Here is a 24564-nt window from a genome sequence, read left to right on the forward strand (position 1 = left end):
AGTTAGTAGTGACTGCATTCCTCACCTCATAAACACACACACATACACACACACACGCACACACACACACGCACACACACACACGCACACAGACGCACACACACACACACACACACACACACACACACACACACACACACACACACACACACACACACACTTATAGTAAAGTACATACCTTCCTGGTTGACAGAAATGTGGAACATGTAAGAGCTAGTTAAAAAGATAAACTCATTAAAAAAAAACACTGGTTTCCATACTCATACTGGAGCAGTAATCCATTACTTGTATCTTTTACTTTCATTTACAGTCTACCTCACTCTGAACCAGCCAGCTTGAGCCAATAGAAATGGCTCCTCACTTCTTCATACTGCAGTCCAATGAAGCTCTTTTTACTGACAATTCTACTTTCTGCAGAAGGCAGGAAGAACTGTAATAAGGTGTGATCACCTTTTTCTTACTGTGAAGTAAGCATACAGCTAAGCTGTTTATAAAACAACTCAGACCTCAGGAAATCTTGGTAATGGTAGAGGTAACTCTAAAGTTACTGTTTTGTAATAAAAGAAAAGTAAATAAAAAGTATAATTTTGGGGGGTGGGGGCTGCAGCCCAGCAACAAGTACCACGAGCCACTCCAGCTTCTCACCATTTGAAGTGCATGCAGGGAGGTGTCTCAGTGATTAACTTCTGACTGAGATGCTATTTAAATTGCAGGAGTTCCTCGTGGTTCCAGTCACTTTATTATGCATTATTTTTGTTTATGATGTATATGCTCCTGATTTTGTCATCTAAAGGTACCATACATCATTAAGACTAACTTCCTTTTACACTCATTACTAGCTCCTTGCCTATACAGTGAAAGCATCTAGATGAGTTACTACTGCCACAGATAATTCCCAACTATACCTGTTTATATGAAGAACAAGTATCTTTCGAGGCAACATTATGAGATAGCTTGGATGGCATCTTAAACTTATTTATTTTTTTTATTTTACATTTGTTGACCGGGCTAGTCTAGCTGGATATATGTCCATTTTCAGTAGAGGCCCGGGGAGAAAAGCTCCAGAAAGTTAAGTACAATAGACAATAGACAAAGACAAAGATAGGTACAGCATCATTAATCCTAAAAACAGGGTAATTGAATAGAGGTAGTACATGAAAATAGTCAAATACATAGAAAATACACCAATCATATAAAGTGGAAAAATTTTTTTTTTTGCAACACACAGTGAAATACATAGATTATAGGAAGTTTGGCAGAAGAAAAGGTAGGGAGGTGGAAAAAGAGTTAATCAGGGTTAGTGCAAGAGCATAGCCAGTGTTTGTTGAGATAAATTTTTAGCTGTGTTTTAAAAAGCGGAAGAGAGGACAAAGAAAGGATTTCTGAGGGAAGTTTATTCCATATTTTGCCAACTGAGTTGGAAAAGAGACAGTCACCTGCAGAATTATTGGGTTTGGTTATATTTATCCATAGTTTGTTGGAAGAGCGTAAATGTTTCAGGTTATTGTATGGTGAGATGAGGCTAGAGAGTATAGGTGTTTTGGTTGGTTGGTATAGGATCTTATGAGCTATTATGAGTTGTTGCAGTGTAAGTAGGTTCTGAAATTCCAACCATCCTAGATTTCTTAGGTTCAGACAGTGGTGGGTTTTGTAAGGGGATCCTGTGGCAAATCGAGCAATATTATGGAAAGATGTTGCTAATTTATTGAGGTTGTTTTTGGAGAGATTAGTGTATATGGGGGAAGCATATAGAAGGGTAGAGATTAGGTGTGATCTGGCTAAGGTGGTCCTTGCTTCAGGTGAAAGGAAGGGTTTTATTCTATAAAGGGATCCAATTTTTTTATTAACTAATTTTATTGTGTTATTGATGTGAGTGTCAAAGGTGAGATTATTGTCAATAGTAATACCTAATAGTTTGGTTGTTGAGTCAGGAGAGATGAGAGTGCTATCCATGGCAGAAATAGTGAAGTTTAGTGGGGTAGATCTACGGGAAGGTGAGAATAATAGTAATTTGGTTTTCTTAGGATTAAGGAGTAGGCAGCGATTAGAGAACCATTGTTCAACAGTGGTAAAAGCTTTTTGAGTGATTGACTGTAGTTCAGTTTGTGACTTAGCAGTGCAGATAATAGTAGAGTCGTCTGCATATTGTATGCAGGTTGTATGTGGGATAGCTACTTGGAGGTCGTTAATAAAGATGGAAAATAGAAGGGGGCCTAAGATAGAGCCTTGAGGTACTCCTAGAGAGATAGGGAGGAGGTTGGATAGTGCATTTTTCCAAAGAACTGCTTGTTAGCGGTCTTCTAGGTAGGATGTAAACCATGTTAATGAAAGAGGATCAAGTGGGAGAGATTTTAGTATGTGCAGAAGAAGTTTATGGTTTACCATGTCAAAAGCTTTTGATAAGTCTATGAAGATAGAGGATGAAAGGCAATTATTATTTTGGTTAAAGTTAATGGAGTTGGTAAAGGAGAGAAGAGCAGTGGTAGTACTGTGGGAGGGTCTAAAACCATGCTGACAGTTTGCAAGTCGGTTGTTTTTCAGAAGGTGATTCAGTAGTTGCTTATGGATACATTTTTCCATGATTTTAGCTATTGGAGATAGGAGAGCTATAGGACGAAAGTTAGAGAAGTCATTAGACTTACCACCTTTGTGAAGTGGGATGATGTGAGATATTTTCCAGATAGAGGTGAAAATACCTTCGTTTAAGGATCTATTTATAAGAATAGAGATGGGGTAGGCAATAGATTTGGCAGATATTTTCAAGAATTCAGCAGGAAGCTTGTCTGCAGAAAGAGTAGATGGTTTTAGTTTTTGGAGCAATGATAAGATATAGGAGGTAAGTTTGGGTTGAAGGTGAAAAGAAGGAGGGTGATTTAGGGAAGGTGAGAGTAGCTCAGAGGTGTCAGGAGAGAGATGACTGGCTAGAGTTTGAGTAGTATTAGTAAAGAATAAGTTAAAGTTGTTAGCTGTTTGTATGAGATTCTCTGGGTTGCAGTCCTGTGGGTTAGGTGTGATAGACTGGCCAGGGGATAAGAGATGATTGATGCTGGTCCAGAATTTTTTTAAACTGAATGAAAGGTAATTATTTAGGACTCAGTCTCAGCAAGGCAGAGGTGATGACTCATGTAACCCATAGACACTCTTCAACTCCTAGCTTTTAATCCATTATTTACAGAGGGCATTGCCTATGTCTCAAGTCTGCGTATGACCTTTAATGGCCAGCTTGCATTGAGGAAACCAGTGTCATCCATTAAGTGTTCTTTTTTTGTTTGAGGAACAATACCCATTTTAAGAGGACCTGTGCACTGATATTTATGCTCTTGTCCTATCATTCCTGGACTTTTACAACAACATTTGCCTTGGACTGGATAGAGGAAACCGAGAATACCTTCACAGAATGCTGTAGCATATTTATCAATGAGAGCAAGTCATTATTTCTGTGTTGCACCTCTGTTGTATAGTCCCTTTTGAATGTAATATGTTTCTTTTGACTTATCTTGCTCTATATGACTTCGGTCCTGTCTACATTTAAGAGTCAGTAGCGCTTATCAGCCATCTAGATCCTTTCACTGTATAGGCAAGGAGCTAGTAATGATTCTGATATTTCATGTGGAGCACTCAAAGAGGAGCTCCTTTCATAGGTTCATAGGTTCATAGGTTCATAGGTTGGTACTAGGCTATCAGTCCTAGGGCCTACATAAGCCTAGCCATAACAATTCCCTGGCTATTTTTTCCCACACTATTTACTTCCCTGGACCCCTTATAGAGTTTCACACGTCTGGAATTCACCACATTTTCTGTTACAGTTTGAGCCATTAGTGGAACAACTCAAGAGGTTCCCTCAAGACCCATCTCATTTAAAGGGCATAGTATCATTCCGGACCATAGGCTCACCTCAGGCTTTGTGCCCACTGAATGGCACACCACGACTGTTATCCCACTCCACAAAGAGGAGCCAAGACGGACCCTGGGAACTACTGCTCCATTAGCCTGACGAGCCGGTCTGCAAGGCCATGGAATGTATCATCATGGAACTCATAAACAAAGACGTTGGTAATCTCCAAATTCTGGACCCTACCCAGTTCGGATTTGTAAAAAGCAGATAATGTCTCCTAAACCTGATTGACTTCTTTGAAGCAGTCACCAAAGCCATAGATGAGGGTAAGGTGGTTCACACAGCTTATCTAGATCTCGCCAATGCTTTCAACACCATCCCCCACTCTGGAATTATAGATAAGCTCACTAAACTAGGTATAAATCCCTATGTCACAAGATGGGTTGCCAATTGGCTCATGGACAGAACCCATACTGTGAAAGTAGCAGGCTTCAAATCCGACTTCAGACCAGTGACAAGTGGAGTACCACAGGGTTCAGTCCTGGGTCCTCTCCTGTTTGGTATATACTTCTCTGAAGTACAGGCTAACACAGAAGGTCTTTGGCTAACAAAGTTTGCAGATGACTGCAAACTAGGAGCCATAATCGAAACTCCTAACAATGTGGACATACCACAAAAGGGCCTCACTGAGACAGATGCCTGGTGTCAAAGCCATGGCCTGAAGCTCAATGCCAAAAAGTGTACTGTCGTCCCCTTTGGTAAAAACTCTGTACCCATGAACTACCACATAGCTGGTAGTCTATTTAATGCCGAAAATGTGAAAAGAGACCTTGGGACACAGGTGGACAGTATTCTCTCCTCTGATAATCAAATCGCCACAGTGGTCAGAAAATCCTTCTACATGGCTCACCTCATCACAAAAGGTTTCTCATCCAGAAAAAAAGAGGTCATTGTTCCCCTCTACTCATCACTCATTAGACCCATTATAGACTACAGCGTCCCTTTTGGTATGTACCTCACAAGACATCTACAACAACTGAAAAGGCCACAGAAATACCTCACAAAGGGGATTACTGGCCTCAAACAGATGCCCTACGCAGACCATCTCAAAAAACTCCAGCTTTACTCCGTCGCATATCGCCTACTCAGAGGCGATCTCTGCCTAACATACAAAGCTATGTCAAACCCAGAGCTGTTGGACATGCTCCACTTAAAGAAATCCCAATCCCTCCGAGCTACACACTCTAGGGTCCTAAATCTTGTCATTACAATAAACAAAACATGCTGGAGAGATAGATTGCTGTCCCAGAGACTTCCCATACTCTGGAACAGACTACCTATCTATGTCAGACAGAGCTCCTCATTAGCACTTTTCAAGAAAAATCTTGATGATTGGATGGGAGATAGGAAATTCACCCCAGGGATCACTTCTGTGGCTCTGCTCGACAGGGGCACAAGAAAAAATTTTTTTTGGGTGGCGAAAACCAGGGTACATTTTTGGCTAGGCTTATATAGGCCCTAGGGCCAATAGCCTAGTACCTACCTATGAACCTATTTGACTTGTGCTATCTGATCAAGAGAGGGTCCAAGTGTTATAATCCCCATACCACCATATATATAGGGTGTGCAGCCTGACCAGAAATATTACATTTGACTCCTACTACATGTACCAGTTAGAGTGTAAAAGGAAGTTAGTCTTAATGATGTATGGTAAAAATATGCACTACTGCCTTGGCTATTAGCCAAGCCCTGCCATGCCCAAATAAGCTCTACTCTGCACAGCTGCAGATCAGAGTGTAATCACAGGTTCTGCATGGCTTCACCCACCTTAGTCTATGTCCTGTGATTTAAAGTACAGTCATAGCAACACTAATTAAAACTGAATCAGAACTGTTTTGCACACACATGTACACTCTTGTGATATTTTTCCAAATGGAGATAAATAGTGACTGACATTCACACCTTCCTCCTAAAACTGAACCAGTACTGTTTTGTAAACACGTGTACACTCTTGTGATATTTTTCCAACTGGAGATAAATAGTGAATGTCAGTCACACCCTCCCCCCCAAGCTTTATAGAATGCTGCCACCAGTTAATCAAAACTCACAAATCAAGAGAACACCTTTCTGTTTATCTTAAAAATAGACCAATATTTAAATATCCAGATGGTAGCAAGTAGCTCTGAGCAGTCAGCCTCCAATGAATAGATGCCACAAAGTTGCAGGTGTATGTAGAATGTGCAAACCTTTAAGTGCATAAATAAACTGCCAAACATAAGCATGCATAGTCGAATAATATAAAATCCTTTATTTGAAATAAATAAAGCAAATCTTTGTGTTTGAAAATATTATTGCACAAGGAATGCAAAATAAAATACTCATAAAGGCAGGAAATAGTCAGTAAGAATCTCTCTAAAATTTAAAGTAAAAATTGTTTTCTTTTGTGTAAAAGGTATGCTGTTCCTTGCTGGCTGTTTTTTACGACAAAATATAACTTTCAAAGTCCTTACAGGCACTGTAGTTTGATCTCTGTCTCTATGGATGTTCTTCTACAAACAGAGCAGTATCTCCTGTAGCTTCTGTAACTTTAACTAACTTTTGAATCTTATTGATCAGGGTTAACAGGCCGTCCCTCTAAGTCCTGAAAAAGGTTTGCTATGGTTGTTGCTTTTCAAATTTCGGATGTTGCTTTCCTATTTCTACAGCTATGTGTCCAAGGGGGAAAGGTAAGATTCAGCAAGTCATCGTCCAAATAAGAATATTACCTTTGACCTTTCTCATGTCTCTAAGCAGCATTAACCGTTTGAACAGTACACACATTTCCACAGTCAAGGACAAGATTTAGTCTCATTTTTAAATTGCAGTACATTGTACAGTGGCAAATGTAGTTGTAAACCATTTTACACATTTTCTTTCACGTATGGCAATTCACTGGTAAGGTAAAAAAAGCAGCTTCTTTTATCTTTTGTGTTTTAATCAGTTATTAAATTTATTGTAATTTGCTAAAGCTTAGTTCATGTATTATGCATTTTTCTTTTGAAGAAGGATATTTTCACGATTATTACAGTGTTCCTCATTCTTCATACTACCCATTTAATGTTCTTAGAATTTATTTTTATTTTGAGGTTTCACAGTTATTCATTATTTTATTGATTATTATAATAGGTCATGTCTGACAATTACTGGTTTATTTTAACTAGGTATTTGTGTGTATTAATTTGGTAAAGTTTATCTTATTGCAACAAATTTAGGATTATGCATAGGAATACATTTAATTTGATTTAAGGCTTATAGTGAATACAAGTATAATGTAGTTTTAAAATAGGTTTAGTTTAAGAACTGAAATACAAAGAAAATATCACTTGCAAAAAAAAAAATATATATATATGTTCCTAAAATAAAATGGCTTTTGCTCAAAGAACAAAATATCAAACAAAAAACACAGAAAAACAAAACAAAACATTGCACAATTTCCAAACAAGCTTTAATATTTTTTCAGCACTGCAGCTGGGCCATTCTCCTTGCTCTGTTGTGATTGATGTTTTGTGGTTCAATGTTTTTGCTCATTTGATAAAATGCACTGCATCCATGTATGTGTCATAGTTCTGAAATGTTATACAACACAGTTGGTGCTTTACTGATCAGCTTGTGAACCTGTTTTATTTACATGGGGGGGCTTTTGCAAACTAAACAGGCACCTGCATTATGCTGCAGAAATGCAAACATATACCTATTCTCCTCCTTTTTCTAATACTCCAGAAAGGTATGTAAGTAGTCTAATAAGCCTTTGGTCAGTTCTTGAAGGATGCATATTTGTTTTTATTTACCTACATGCTGTCTTCAATAACGAATATAAAATTACTTATTCTATGTCTTCCTGATGCATTTTGTTTAGCTGAACAAATGAGCATTCATGGCAGCTCTCTCGAAAGTAGAGTGGTTGCCAGAACACTTTTGGACAAAGACAAAATGATGTCAAGACTGAAAAGATATTCTGCATCAGAAGACAGTACTGAGGACTCTGGCTTTGTAAGTCTGCCATCAGAAGATGCTTCTTCCATTTCACAAAGTGAAAGCCAAAGGCTAAATGAAGAGCTTGTACTGGATCAGATCTCTGTTGAAATGGACACTGATGTAACTTACAGAGCAACACTCTGTTCAACAAATGACCTTTCTTTTTCTAGTGAAGAAGGTGCATCTCAGTGGGAACTGCAAAACAGGTAATCGCATTTAAACAAAAACATCATGATTATTTATACAGTTGTTTGTTTGTAAAATATTTAATGCCTTAGATTCCAGAGAAGATATAAATAAAAGTTGTTATTTTTGCTTGTTTGGTAGATGGTGACATATATATTTTTTCATTAGTTTGTTACTATGCTGCAATTCTGAAAACTCTTAAGCTTGGTTCTCACAAAGGTTTGAAATGACCAAATTAATCTTTGAATTATTCTTCACATATCTAAAAACACTTTCATTTTTCAGTTGGGTTTATATCTTATAACAACCATTTTAAGATAATCAAGAATCTGAACCCCATGAAGAAATAAGCTCATATCTGGCTGCAAGATCTTCTATAAATCAAGTTTGTTCAACTTGAAGCTACTGATACTCTGAGATTGTATCTGCCAAATCAGCTAGCAAACATGCCTGTGCATTTCTAGAAAATGTTACAGTTGTCTTCATGTGTGCATTTATGTGTATTACTCCATCTGTCTGCTACTGTACACGTGTTTGTGTGTGTGTGTGTGTGTGTGTGTGTGTGTGTGTGTGTGTGTGTGTGTGTGTGTGTGAGTGCATATACATGTTGTAGGAGCAGTCTTAAGTATCAAGGGGAAACTCATTGAAGGCCTTGTGTTTTCAAGTTTCTTTCCTGCCCAGAAGTTTATGTTTTTATTGAATTACTTAACTGCAAACTGCTTTTTCATACTGAGAGTTGTATTTTCTGTTTGTGAGTGCTCTATCTGTGCTTTGCTGTGCATTTGTTGTGATGTTTCTGTGTTCTAGTCAGGTAGCATAGTCTGGATAGAGGCCTGCTGTTATCCAGGCCTGGTTGTTTTGCTTGTTGAGTTTCCTGTGTTTCTGGCAGCCATCTTCTGCTGGCAGTGTCTTGTCTTCGTGAAAGTAAAAGGGTTGCCTGACCTTCTCTAGCATGATTGGTTGAAAGAGCAGAGGCTAGCAGGATTGGGTAGTAATTTGAGCTTCTAGATTCTTCCATCTTTTCTGGCATTTATACCGTGTGTTTGCAGGGTGTTGCACTTGCTTGCTGATTGCACGCTGCCGCTGGTCTGTTTTAACCCATTGCGAGGTATCTCAGTTGCATTTTTTTCCCTTACCAGCACTCCTGTGTAACTGACAACCTCCCTTGCAACTACTGTGATTTTATCCAGCTCTACTCACACCTATAGGTACTCTGTTCTGATAGTACCCACTCTACCATCCTTTACCCCTCTTCCACAGATTTTGACAACCATGGATGGACAATTTCCTGTGGTTTCTCCTGCTAGTCTTGTTGATATGGGCATCCTGAGACAGTGTAGCAACTGCCTCATGTACACGGACAACCCTCTTCTTCTACCACCTGGGAACACAATATGTGAGAGATGCAATTACATTAAGAACCTAGAATCCTTGCTATCGCAACCACAAGCCAGTACATCGGGTACTGAGAAGGTTGTCTGCACAAACACCACAAACACCAGACCTCTAAGACCACCCACACCTGTACAGTACTTTCCTACATATGTGGAGGTTATCAACAAAAACATGCCTAAACAAAAGAGACCTCCAAGGCAAAAGCACACACGCACATCACAACCCACCACACCAAGCAGCACACATAGTATACATGCCTGTGTGTCACAGCCTCTAAGGTCCAGCCACAAACCCAGCATACTAGTCATAGGAGACTCTATCGTGAAACACACAGATGTGCCCCTCACCAGGCTAGACAAGAGAAAAGTCACGGTAAGTTGCTTGCCAGGTGCTAGAATCTGCCATATCACTCACGCACTCAAGTCTCTCAACAGCAGGTACTGTTATGACTCTGTCATAGTCCATGTTGGTATGAATGACTTGAGACGTACCTCACTGGACTGTATGAAGAGAGACATGATTGAATATGTGCCCTAGGCAGGTATGTCCCCAGCCTTGTACCATCACCCAGAATGATGCCTCAGTACAAACAGAAAATGATTGACTTTAACAATTGGCTTAGTTTCTGGTGTCATTCCAATAGGATCCAGTACCTGACAGCCTGGGAAGACATGATTGACAGACCACGATGCTTTGCCAGAGATGGCGTTTGTCTGTCCTTCTGGGCTTCAGGCTTCTAGCAAAGGCTGTTGCCTCCCCCATAGTGCCTTTTTTAGCCAAAGTCATGAGGACAACATTACCAACGTGAAAAAGTCTTTTAAATAAAATATAAAGGTCATACTGCTAAACGCTAGGAGTCTTAGCATGAAACTGCACTCATTGCAAGCATTCCTTACCCTAGAAGATGTTGACATTTGTGAAGTCACTGAAACCTGGTTCAAAGCTGCAGAGAGCACCCCAGCCTTACCAGGTTATTTATCCTACCATACTTTCAGACCCCGAACAGAGGGCTACAAAGCCAAAGGAGGTGGACTTTCAATATTTATCAAAGACATACACACCTCCAGGCTGGTCAAACAGTATGACGCACAGGAGACACTCCAGGTGCAGTTAACTATTGACAAAACACCTATTCAAATCATAGCTAGCTACAGACCCCCAACCATGACTCAGGAGGCCCACTCCACCTGTCCGGACTTACTTGAATCCATCAAGATTCAACTCTCTACCCTGATCCTGGGCAACTTTAACTACACAACCATAGAGTGGAAGACCTATTCTAGCTCAAACACGAACACCCAGAGATTCCTCGACTTTGTCAATGACAATGCATTGGATCAGCTCGTCAACACCCCCACAAGAGGTAAAAATATCCTGGACCTGGTACTAACCAACATGAGCAGCTACTGTAGCACTCCTACAGTGTCAGCCTCCTTGGTAAGATCTGACCATAAAGCAATCACTTTCGAAGTTACCATCTCCCATGACCCCCCCCCCCCCCAGGGTCGAACAAAAAAACGTTTCCAAAGCTGACTACAACCTCCTGTGAGCAAGTATAAGCAGCTTCACAGCCACCATCCCTTCAGTTGAATCAAGCACTAATATCCAAGCCTACAACAAAAAACTATATGAGCACCTATACTGCTTCATGGACTCAGCAGTATCTGACAGGATCAAATCATCTTCCTCAAGGAAGAGTAAACCTGTCTGCTGGACAGCAGCAATGAGCAGGCTCTATAATAAAAGGAAAAATTGCTATCCAGGACCAAGAAGGAGCAGGTTGCCAAGTTGGAAGCAATCTTTCCTTTATCTGAGCAAGCAAATAAGGTCACTGGTGAAATGCTCTATAGCTAATTTCGAGTCCAAACTGGCCACATCCACTAAGGACAGTCACAAGGCCTTCTTCACATACGTACACAATCTCAAAGGTAAATCCCAAATCTGATCTGAATTGGTGGTTAAGAATACCACATACACAAATGCCATAGATATAGCCAACCTGCTGGCAGAGAGGTTCAGTTAAAACTTCACCCCACCCCATCCCCGTCCCAACCATTAGTAAACCAGGACATCCCCAGGACCTGTCCCCATCCCCTCATCAACAGGGAGCAGGTTATTAATGCCCTCTCGAAGGCAAAAAATACATCCTCCATGGGACCCGACAACATCTCTGGCTGTATCCTACATGAACTCAGGCAAGAGCTGTCAGCACCATTAGGCACCCTATTCAAGCAAATCCTGTGCACCGGCTTCATCCAGCAGAATGAAGGACAGCGACTGTCATCACTCTGCACAAAGGTGATGTGTCCACCGACCCAGGCAGTTATAGGCCCATCAGCCTAACTAGCCTGATCTCCAATTCCTTGAAATGCATTATCATGGACCTTATAAACAAGGACATTGGCAACCTCCAAATGCTTGATCCCACACTATTTGGTTTTCTCAAAGGGAGATCAGACCTGTTAAAATTGATCGCCTTCTTTGAAACAGTCACCGAAACCATGGATGAGGGCAAGACAGTGCACACCGCCTACCTTGATCTAGCCAAAGCCTTTGACACAGTTCCCCACTCGGGCATAATAGACAAACTCTCCCAGCTAGGCATCAACCCATATGTTACCAGATGGGTAGCTAACTGGCTTACTGATAGAACCCACTCTGTCAAAATAGGGGAAGCCACCTCTAGAAGTAGACTTGTAACAAGCAGCGTACCCCAGGGATCGGTCTTGGGGCCTCTACTGTTTGGGATATACTTTTCTGAGGTGCAAACCAAAACCACTGGTCTGCGGCTGACCAAGTTTGCAGATGACTAGAAGCTGGGCACTGTCATAAATTTCCCTAGTGATCTGAACATTCTCCAAGAGGGCCATAACCAAATGAATGACTGGTGCCAGCAGCATGGCCTCAAACTGAATGCCAAGAAATGCATCATTATCCCCTTTGAGGAAAGTGGTGTCCCCACTAATTATCAAATTAATAACAATGTACTAAGCATGCAGTCAGTGATGAGGGACTTGGGCATCCAGGTTGATAGCAACCTGACTTTTGACCACCATGTTGCCTCTGTTGTACGGAAGGCTTTCTACATGGCCTGCCTCATAAGTAAGGGCAAGAACAAGGAGGTCATAACATCCCTGTACTCCTCCCTTATCAGACTCATTATCGAGTACAATGCCCCCTTCAGCATGTACCTTGCCAAGCACATGCAATAGTTGGGGAGACCACAGAGGTTCCTGACCAGGAAAATCCAGGGTCTCAAACACTTGTCCTATACAGATAGGCTAAACGTCCTGTCCCTCTACTCAGTCTCATACAGACTGCTCAGAGGTGACCTGTGTGTGGCGTACAAGGCCATCTCAGACTCAACATTGAAGGAGATGCTGCATATCCGTAAGTCATACTCCACTTGCAAATCCACACATACAAGGTCTCAACCTGGTCTTTGACATTAGTAGAACTTGTTGCGGGATAGATTTGTGTCCCAATGACTCCCCCCATTTGTGGACTAGACTTCCTCTACATGTCAAGCAGATTACCTCACTAGCCTTCTTTAACAGGAATCTGGATGACTGGATGGGAAGCAGAAAATATACCTCTGGGTTCCCACCTGTGTCCCTGATGGACAGGGAAAACAGGTGCTGACTTTGTGGGAACATGGGTGAAATTCTGGCTTACAAGGGCCTCCGGGCCAATAGCCTAGTATCGTCCTATGAACCCTAGAGGATAGTTATATTAGAAAGTGGGCTGTGAGGAGGCAAAGCCCACTGTGTGTGTGTGAGTGTGTAGGGGAGCACAGTCGGCCCTCATAAATATTTTAAAATGAGGAATATAAAGGCAAATAGATGAAGCAGCATTTAGACAAGTGTGCCCTGAACATTAGGAACTAAATAGATTTTGCAGCATTTAACTTTTAGTTGGAAATAGTACTCCATATTAAAGAAAATATTGAAAAATAAAAAGTAAGGAATTGCATGTGATCACTTCTTCTTCACTTCTTTAGCTCCTATCCAGTCACCTTATCATCATCATGTTATTTAAACTGACAGTCAACAGACACTCTTCCCATGACCTGCATAAAGTAGTTTTTCCATCACTTCAACCCAGACAGAATTACACTGCACCTGTGGTAATGAAACATCTTAAAACACAGTTCAGTTATGACAAACACAATACAAAACCAGCTTTAGTTTCAAAACTAGTAGATAAACTTGCAGCGAGTTAGTTGAGAATTATTGTCGCAGTGGTTGAAAATATTATTATGGGGAGGATGTGTGCTGGCTATGAACATAATGTGCGTGAGTGTGTGTCTGTGTGTATATGCATGCACATGTGTGTTTAGTTAAAGGAGTGGTGAAGATGAGTTCAAGTTCAAATTTATTATACTGTTTAAAACTAAGCAGTAGTACAAATAAATCATGGGAAAAATGGTTGTAGGTGTATTGGCAGTAGTCTAAATTATCATTGGATCTGTGTATTGTTTAAGAGTGAATATGTATACTACAATGGGTTTATTTATTTACAGTTTCATAACAGAGTAGGGTCTGAAGACCCTTTTCAGCTATGACCCATGTGCAGAGATGCCAAGAGCATAAGAAAATAAGATGCAAATGGAAAATAATGCAAAGTAATAAAATAGATTAAACGAGGTACAGAGAGAAGTATTTCATTTTAAAGTAAACAAAGAATATAATTCAACTAAAACAGTAATGAAAGAAATAATATTAAGAATAAGAGATAAATATAATTTATGTCAAAATTAGTACAGTCGATTATCCGAACTAATTGGGACCTAGGGTAGTTCGGATAATCAAATTGTTTGGATAGTCAAACATAATTAAACTGGATAAAAAACTTCTAAAATCTTGTTTTTTTCTGCATACAGGAATATATTTTTCAAACATTCAGTGATTCCAATGGACAATAAAGAATATTTTTTCCACATAAGCTGGTTACAAGCTCTAAAAACATGTTCAAGCAAATATGTATGTTGTTCTTCTTTCGGCTTTTCCCGGTTAGGGGTCGCCACAGCGGAACTCCGGTCCGCTAATGATTGGCAGTAGATTTTTACGGTGCTGAGGTGCCAGCTCAATGCCCAACCTTCAATGAAGGCACGCCCATTTACACATGTCTTTTGAACGCCACTCGACCACGGGGAGAACATGCAGACTCCACACAGAAGGCACTCTAGCTGAGAATCGAACGGGAGAACCTCTTGCTGTGAGGTGACAATGCTACTGCTGCACCACTACGGCTTCCTATTTACATATTCTGACTTTATGATTTTTCCCACCTGAAAACTTTGGAAGGCTGGTTCTGATAATTGACGTTTCTGATAATCGACTCTACTGTACATTAAAAAGGAGTTGTATGGAAGGCTAAGAGCAAAAATGTATTAGTGTTGCAGAGTTTATAATTAATCATTGTTTCCAAAACATTTACATTCATTATTTTTATGAAGATGTTCTGATAGAGCCTTTTTGACATCCACAGATGATTTTTTACACTTTATTTCTAAAGGCAATTTGTTCAGTAATGCAAGGTGTAGGCTGGAGAAAACACTCGCCAACAGTGGTTTTAAAAGGAAGTCTAATTAGACAGATGATGTTGTCTTGGGAGTTTTGAAGTGAATATGCCTGTTCCCTAAAGGGGAGTAATCTCTTTAAAGGAGGACAATAACCTTCTTTTAGTATTCTGTATTCCAGAAAGCCTGCTAAGTAGGCTAATCTTTCAGTAACTGAGAGCCACCTAAGCTTTTTGTGGAAGGTAGCAGTGGTGAGAATATGAGTCAGTAAGCAATGCAAACCTGCAAGTCGTACTTTCTGTGGTCTGTAATTTGTGAGTATTACAGGCAAATGAAATGTCATAATATGCACATTCAATTATAGCTTGGGAACGAGTACAGCTTGGTTATTAGAGAAGAAAAGGTGGGAAGTTCTTTAGCAGTGTTTCATTGATAAACAACTTTGTTAATGACGCTGTCATTGTGCGCAGTGAAGGTAAAACTGGGATCAAAGTTTAGGCCGAAGTCCTTATATTCAGAGACAAAAAGGATTATGTCATTCTATTGTCATAGATTGTAAAATCTGGTAAATGGTGGGATTTGTGAAGGGAGGAGAAAAGCTTAACATTAGTTCTGAAGTGGTTAATTAGAGGTTTATTAGAAATGGCCCAGTGACATAGGTTAATAATGGACTGTTGAAGATAAGTTTGTGGAGTGGATGGGCACTTATTTCCTTGAGCTAGGAGACTGTCTTCTTCATACAGTGTGATGCTTAATATAGGAAGTTCTTCTGGGAGATTATTAATGAGTAAATAGTATGGCCTAAAAGCCACCCTTGATGATAAGTGTGCCATGGGGGTTACCGATGAGCGATCGACAATATATTTTACTGTAAGTATAATTTCAAAAATGTTGAATCAGAAAACCTATAAAACCAGAAAAAAATGTATTTTTTCAGAGAGACAATCCCTTTGCATCCGCAATGTGTATATACGAACTCTATGGTCTCACCAAAGTGGAGCAAAGAGGAAACCCCCCAAAAAGCATACAAGCATAAAATGTCCTATTTTGAACTTAACTTTTGAACCTCTTAACAACATTTTGGCCAAAGTTGAATTTAGCCTATTTGGAGCAGTCAGTTCAGCTGTTTCAAATGTCCATGTCACATCTACAATTCCAGCAGTGATGAGCCACTCGTTGATATTACTATAGATGGAGTCTGTGGCACAGAGGAGTGCTGCAAGTTTGCTGAAGGAGGTCCTGAAACCATGTTTGTCTGACAGGAGTATATATCTATTTATATGTTTCAGGAACTTGTAAACAATTCAGCATGATTTTGTATGCATTTTGTTGCTTGAGTCCTAATGGGATAGGCTCCACGTTCTCCAGGACTCTGTACTGGAATAAATTATAATCAGCAAATGAAGGAATGATTGTATGAATGAAATGGAACATCAATTTAAAACATGCACATGTTCAAAAAAAGTAAAGTATTAAGTCAAAAGCTAGATGACATAAGTGAGTCTTAAGGGACCTTTTGAAGTTATTGAGCACAAGGACTTTTCTGGAGCCACCCATATAGTAAGTTACAAAGCTGTATGACCAGAAAAGCATTATCAAAGGAATTCAGAACTGACACAAAGTCCTAAAGGAAAGAAATATATAGCTATGTGTTGTCTGCATAGCAATTATGCTGCAGTACTCTTCTTAGAATGAGATCACCCAGGATCAACAAGTACATAATCAAAAGAACAGGCCCCAGAATGGAGCTCCATGGTAATCCAAAATCTAGACACAAAGATGAGTAGAAGTTGATGCCAGAAAGCATTGTCTTTGATTACCTAGTGAGGTAGGAGTTAAACCACGTAAGGACAATTGTGATCATGCTACAGTAGCTGGTTAAGTGTTTTGAAAGGATCCCATGACCAGCTCTAGCAAAAGATACTATTAGATGGAGAAGGACAAACTTAGTAAAAATATTGACCTTGTGGCATTAGTAGATCACTTATAGCCCTAGTGAGAGCCATCTAACACTGTTATGCATTGGGAAACTAAACTGACCAGGACCATAGAGTTTCTGTTTTTTTTAAACATTACTTAAGTAGCACATAAGCCACCACCTCTATAACTTTTCTGCTAATGGGAGTAGATGCCAAGATTGCCAGGGTTCATAGCTGGCTTCTTCACAACTGGGGTGGATAACACCTCCTTCAGATGGGATGGAAAGACATCTGAATCCAAAGAGCACAAATGATCCTGTGCAGAACAGGACCCAAGATCTTCAGGCAAGCAATAAACCAAGGAAGCAAATTTGTAATAATAACTCATTATCAAACTTGGGTCACAGCCCACAAGTATGCTTAACAGGACCAATACCTTGCCAGGGAGAACCATGCACAAAAAAAGAGATTTGTTGAAGTCAAGCTGAACTGCAAAGAAACAAATAGCAAGAAGTGTTCTTCTATTTCAGGCTGCCTCTAGATGGCAGGATGCCCTTGTCTGCATAGCCTTTCCCCAACCCTAAGAAGCACAGCTGGTCGGTTCACTACCAAAGTTTCCAAAGACTGCCCTCTCATGGAGAGGTTCAAATTGTAGAGACTGTAATGCCCACCCCATCGAGTCTTGTTCTTCAGTAGTTGAGAATGGCATCATCAGCACTCTAACCTTCATTTTGATCTTTGAAGCTTGTGATTTGCTGACGAGGTCATAACAAGGCCAAAATATGCATATCCACAGCTAGTGAGGTTTGGCTTTATTGGCCTGAAATTGTCCATTAAAACAACAAAACAAGTCATGGGCATTCAGCCAATTAGCTGAAACACCTGATGTTCATAAGGGTCATTTGCATATATCCCATGTGCTTCTGATACAAGAGGTTTGGGAGGTCACTCAGTGGAGGTTCTAGCTTTGCTGGAGTTTTCATTTTGTTTTTACTGAAAGATTTACAAACTGCAAAATAGACTATATAAACATAACATGGGATGACAAGACCAAGAGAAGTAGTCTAGTCTGAGTTATAAGCAGAAACAAGTTTGTATTGGTTCATCTACTGTGATCTTCACAAGAAACTAATTCTATGCAGGGCACAGAAATTGTGACATGACAAAGATTACAATTCTTGGAGCATACCTGTATAACTTTGGTTACAGTCACCTAGGGAAGTTCAGCCACAAAATGTTCCATGCAGAGTTCAGATCAAGACACTGAATCCTGAAAGAGATGAAAAGTGATACACCTAACTGGAAATTCAGCAAATGATTGGTAGCTGAGGTAACCACCTAAGGCAGCATGAATCTAGTCATAATGCTAAAGGAATGCTAAAAATTATTTTGCTAGCACTATGGAACATAGGAACATAAGAGCAATACTGGGCAAGTGAATAAAAGGAACATAAGATCCCTAGCAATGTACATCTTTAATTAGACATGTAAACGTTTTTCCATTCTTTACAAGTACTTAACAGTGTTCACATCTCAGATGAATTAGGGCTGTACATGATTACCCTGGTTTAAATGTATGTTGACCCAGCCAAACATCAAGACTAGCATTTTAAAGCAAAGAAATTAGTAGCTTGCATGGCCTGAAGTGGTAACTTACTCTGTAGGATATGAATAAGCTGAGTTAGGAACCTAGCCCTTCAGTGAGTCTTGTTTAATTGTTAGTGTAAATTTGAGTCTTTTGTATGGGTATTTGTAGAGACTTTGGTTTTGCAAAGTTTTAGGAGGTCAGATAGGATTGGGCCTTTTGAAAAGTGAGGCACAGACATCCTTTGGAGTTATAAGTGTTCCATTTTATTAAACCGAAGTTAAAGTTAGCCAGAATTAAGGAGTTTCCTCGTAGGGAGATCACTTAGAACACTGAGGAATCTTATCATCAGGGGCAAAGAAGGTTTTCTGTAAACAAACTATTAGGTGACAACTAATCTTATCTAGACTAATCTATAATTCATTCAGTTCAGTTTTTGACTCATTAGGCATATGCATGAAGGTAATATGTTCTTTAACAGATGTGGAGGCTCCAGCACAGTTGCCATTAGGTCTGCAGGCATGAAAAGCACAAAATCATGGTATAAAGAGAACCATCTCTTTACATGAATATCAAGTTTCAGTAACTGCAGAGACACATGGATATTTTTCAAATGCTGGCATGCCTCAAGATTAGGCAATTTATTGTGTAGACTTCTAGCACTGAGGAAGGCCACCCTAATGCAGTCCAATTTCAGGACTGATATTTTAAATATATTAGGATGTCCATCAACTGGGCTGTCTCTTACAAAAGGTACTGGGAGGTAACAAAAGCTTTAGTGAGCTTGTGGAAGTCTTAAAATAAGAGGTGCAGGTAATCCTTAACGAAGCAACATGGACTGTTGAGCATCTTGTTCCACACTGACACGTACTGGATCTCTCTGGAATGTCACCAGCTATTTAACCAATTATTGAAGCCAGTAAAAAAACAACAGAACTGATTTTGATTTACTTTATTACCAACACTTAAAATACATTTAGCTCCTTGGCCCCACTGCCCTTCAAGGAAGTACTTCATAAACACAGGAATGCACATAAATTTGCACAACACTATTAAAACAATAATACTAAAAATAAAATCCATCAACTGAACTTCAGTTAATTTCATGATTAAAACCCATAAGAATGACAGCTTGGATAGAAAAATAAAACGTGTTTATTGATGCATTAAAATTGGCTTAACGTCATTATCTATTTTATACAAATTTTTATAAATATAAACCATACCTACCTTAAATACTTATACTCTGAATTCTGACATTCATAAAAGTGTTCTACCAAAGGGCATTTAAAGTTTTGCCTTCTAGTATTTCTACAGTATTCCTTTAATTGCACAGACAGTTACTTAGTCTACCCAAAATGTTTTCCCACAAGCACATTGTAGTATATAAACTACATTTCTGCTTTCACAATAATTCACATTAGATTATTTCACTCAAAATTTATTATATAAATCTCTTATCCATAAGGTTGCAAACACTGCAGCCAACACAACTATGATTTATATTATCATTATAGTTCAAATTTAAATTAGACAGACTTGTTTTTGGCCTTTGAAACTGGCTATGTAACAAAATATCAGATATATTACTACCCCATATATGCAACCTTATATTTCCCAGGAATTATTTTATGTATATGTTTAGCATGGATAATTAACACACAACACATTCAAATTATTTCACAGATTCTCTGTGCAGATATTATATTGAGTGACAAAATGTATATCATCTTCCTTAAAACTGCAACAGTCATAACTATTTTTCAATTTTTTATCATCTAGTAAATGCTGTCTTTCTCTAATACATGTTCATTTATAGGCTTTCAAAAAATGTTCTCTCATAACTCCTATCCTGATAGTAAATAATTCTATCAAATATTTAGCTTGTATTAAAAAATCATTCCACTGATTACTGTTACATCTTACTCTTAAAAATTCCCAATACAGTAAAGACTATAATAAATGTTCTCGATGAGAACCTAAGGGCCATATTCCAAAAGAGTTGCTCTCAGTGTAAATCTGCCCTGATTCTGAAAGACTTGCTCTCAGTGTTAATATCTTACACTGATGTAAGGCCTGTTATGTAAACAGGCTTACACAGGAGCCAGATTCCAATAGACCTGCTCTCAGCCTATAAGTGGTTACTTACACTGAGAGCAAGTCTTTTGGAATTGGGGCCTAAGCCATGTAAAAAAGTATTTGTGCTTGTATCCTGACAGTGAAGTTGTATAATTATTTGATGTTCATTCACTTCTTTTAATTTTAAATCTAAAAATATAATGTCTCATCTATTCACCTTAACACTCAAATTGAAGTCAAAATCTATTATTTAAAGTTTCAAAAAATATAAAAAACATAGTTCTGTCTCCCTTCCATATTAGTAATAAAACATCTATCACAAGTATAAAACTGCCTTATTTGCAAGAAAAATATTATATGCATATATTCTGTCTCAAACACATCCATAGTTAGGTTTGCATATAAAGGTGCAAAACTGTAGTACCACTTCTTTTTTCATCAAATACAAAAAAAAATGCATAAAGTAAACAATCAATTTACAAATATATTTAGTAATGAGATTTGATCCTAAGGAATAATTGCTTCGTAACCTATTACATTGTTAGTAATAGTCACCCAAATACTATCCATTTTCCAAATAGTATTTTTTAAATTGTTTAACACATCTCTGGTATCTTGTGCATAAGATCCTGTGGTGCTGCGGTAGCATTGTCGCCTCACAGTCAGACGCTGTCTGGTTCGATTCTCAGCTAGAGCGTCTTCTGCGTGGAGACATGCGTGAATGGGCATACCCTTCGTTGAAGGTTGTGCATCAGGGCTGGTAACTCGGCACGTAAAAATCAACTACCAATCATTAGCGGATCGGAGTTCCGCTGTGGCGACCCCTAACCGGGAAAAACCGAAAGACACAACAACAACCAAGAAATCATTTATTATTCATCCTTTGAAATCTAAGTAATTTTGGCATCCACTTATTGTAGGTGTACCCAGGGATTATGTACTTTTTATGTATCTGGGGGAGGCAATAAAATGTGGGCAACTCTGTATGCACCTGTAACAGGTTTGTGGCCACATATTGAAATGTCAGCACTTGAAATGCTGAGTGTGCCAACAAGCCAAAAAAAAAAAAAAAGACTGAGAATCCAGAAGACAAGCAAATCTCAAACATCACTCTTCTCCTTAAACTTTTTTTTTTGCAGGGCGGGAAGGCACCTGCTGCACCCCCACCTCCCCAAATTATATACAATAACTCTGAGATTGCCATACCTCGTAGAAAAGGTAATATTCCAAGAAATGCCCACCTCTGTCTTAGTATTTGTAAGTCCATTCTTTCAGACATTCAGTCACCATGTTTTGGGACTCATTCTAGCAGGTCCCAACATTTCAAATGATCATCCAATTTCCTATATGTCACTGCATCAAAAAAGTAATATCTGGCCCACAACCAGTGTAACCTTTCTTTTGCATTTTAGTATGCCTTTTTATTACTTTTTTCATAAACGTCATCATTAAAAAGTAATAAACACATTTAACTTACTGGTTTGAATTTAAAATGTTGATGTTCAACTAGTTTAACCACAATATTAGTATTATGCCCTAATTCTTTTCAAGCCAGCCATTATTGCTTAGTAATATTATACCTAACATCCTAGTGGTTACTGCAGTTCTCTTTAAATGCCTCATACCATTTTTTCTCCACAGTTTTATAAAAAAAACATATAAAACAGTATTACTAAAAGGTAATAAAAAAGCTCCCGGTGTTCTCTCCTGTCCACCTGTTGAATCTGGGCATCTTGGGGATTGCCTCATGTACACAGACAACCCTGTCCTCCTACCACCCAACACTACAACCTGTGAGAGATGCACTTATATAGCCAAACTGGAAGCAAAGCTCTCTTCAGCCAAGACTGGACTAGACAGTCATGAGGAGAGGGTAAAGACTTGCACCACACCACACTCATCACATAATCCCTCAAACCCTACACCACCAAAATCCACACATAGAAACACAAAAACGTTCACAGAGGCTCTCAATAATAATTTGCTCAAGCAACAGAGACCTCCAAAGCAGAAACGCGAGCAACCTCCACCCCCCACCCCCCAACACAACCCAAATGACACATAGCCCACAGACTCAGTGTGCCAATCAACCACACCCCATAAGGCAAAACAACGTACCCAGCACACTAGTAATAAGTGACTGTATAGTCAGGCACACTGTTGCCCCACTCACCAGGCTAAACATGGAGAAGATTGCTGTCAGCTGCCTGTCGGGTACCAGAATCTGTCACATAACTCACGCACTCAGGTCACTCCACAAGTACAAATATGACTCTGTCATTGTCCATGTTGGTGTGAACGACCTGAGACGTACCTCCCTGGACTATATGAAAAGAGACATGGAAGAGCTCTCCGATCTTGTAGCCCAGACAGGTATGACCCTAACCCTGAGTAGCATCCTGCCATTGCCTAGAATGATACCGCAGTACAAGGACAAAATGATTGACTTCAACAATTGGCTAAGCTTCTGGTGTCATTCTAGGGTGATCCAGTATCTGTCTGCCTGGGGTGACATGATCAACAGACCACGATGCTTTGCCAGTGATGGCCTGCACCTGTCGCCCTTGGGATTCCGAATACTGGCTAAGGCTCTTGCCACCCTTATAGTGCCTTTTTTAGGCAAGGTTCAAATGGCAAATTCACCACCATAACAGGTACAAGCAAGCAAAATCTGAGGTTTATGCTACTTAATGCTAGAAGTCTAAACCTCAAAATGCACTCACTCGAGGCACTCCTTAAAATGGAGAACATCAACATCTGTGCAGTGTCAGAGACCTGGTTCAAGGCTCCAGAGAGCACCCCTGCATTACTAGGCTATAATTCATACCACACCTTTCGGCCACCTAACCTGGACTGAATCACTAAAGGCGGAGGCGTGTCCATATTCATTAAGGATATCCACACCTCCAGGCTAGTTGCTCAGCATAATGCATGCAAGATTGTCCAAGTGCAACTATCTCAGGGCAAGACCGCAATCCAAATTGTAGCTTGCTACAGATCCCCCACCATGCCCCAGGATTCCCACTCCTCATTTCTTGATACACTGGAAATTATTAGGGTACAACCCAACACCCTAATAATGGGCAATTTCAACTACCCCACCATTAACTGGGAAAACTACTCATGTACCAACTCTTTTGCTCAACGTTTTCTGAAATTCATAAATTCCAATGCCTTGGATCAACTTATTCACACCCCCACTAGGGGCAGCAATATCCTAGACCTGGTCAGTACTAACATGGGTGACCGGTGTTCCACACCAAAGGTCAATTCCTCGTTGGTCAGATCTGACCACAAGCTAATCTCCCTAGACATCCACTTCCTGCCCCCACCCCCCATTAGTGAAACTACCATAAAAAATTTCTCCAAAGCCAACTTCACACTTTTTAAGACAGAACTGGCAAACTTTACAACACCCATGCAGGTGGACAATAGAGGTACGACTGCTGAATCCTGCACAATTGCACTTTATAAGCACTTACACGAGTGCATGGATTGTGCTATCCCTAACAGAATCAAGATGCTATCCTCCAAAAAAATGAAGCCAATCTGGTGGTCCCCTGCCATAAACAAACTCTACAACAGAAGAAAGAAACTGTTGCAAAAAAGACTAAAATCCCATGATTGGAGGAACTCCCTGGTCAGTCTCAGTAAAAAGCTGAGATCCCTCATAATATCCTCCAAAGCTAGTTATGAAAACAAAATCACCATTGATTCTAAAGACAACCACAAAGCATTCTATAGCTATGTCAAGAATCTCAATGGCAACACTCAGATCTGCTCCGAGTTACAGCACAATGGCACTAAATATACAGAACCAACTGATATTGCCAGCATCCTGGCAGATAGATTCAGTGCTAACTTTACCCCCCTCTCACCCCCTAAAGGGCCCATCTCTATACCTGAAGAATGCAAAGTTCCTGTAATCACGGCTGCACAGGTAAAAACCACACTCTCCAAAGCCAAGAACACAGCATCCATGGGACCTGACAACATCCCAGACTGCATTCTACACGGACTACAGAACGAA

At 39.7% G+C, this 24564-nt stretch overlaps 1 protein-coding gene across 3 annotated transcripts in view; it reads left to right on the forward strand.

Moving 5' to 3' along the window:
• The window catches only part of COBL (cordon-bleu WH2 repeat protein), a 1839636-nt gene that overhangs the window by 1561059 nt on the left and 254013 nt on the right, over positions 1-24564 (forward strand). For all 3 annotated transcript variants that reach the window (XM_044064790.1, XM_044064791.1, XM_044064793.1), the window contains one exon: positions 7731-8055. In XM_044064790.1, coding sequence (XP_043920725.1) covers positions 7731-8055 — 325 coding nt within the window. The remainder of the gene's footprint in view (positions 1-7730; positions 8056-24564) is intronic.

This window comes from Protopterus annectens, chromosome 3.part0 (genome assembly GCF_019279795.1).
Source record: "Protopterus annectens isolate FY-2018-M chromosome 3.part0, PAN1.0, whole genome shotgun sequence".
NCBI lineage: Eukaryota > Metazoa > Chordata > Ceratodontiformes > Protopteridae > Protopterus > Protopterus annectens.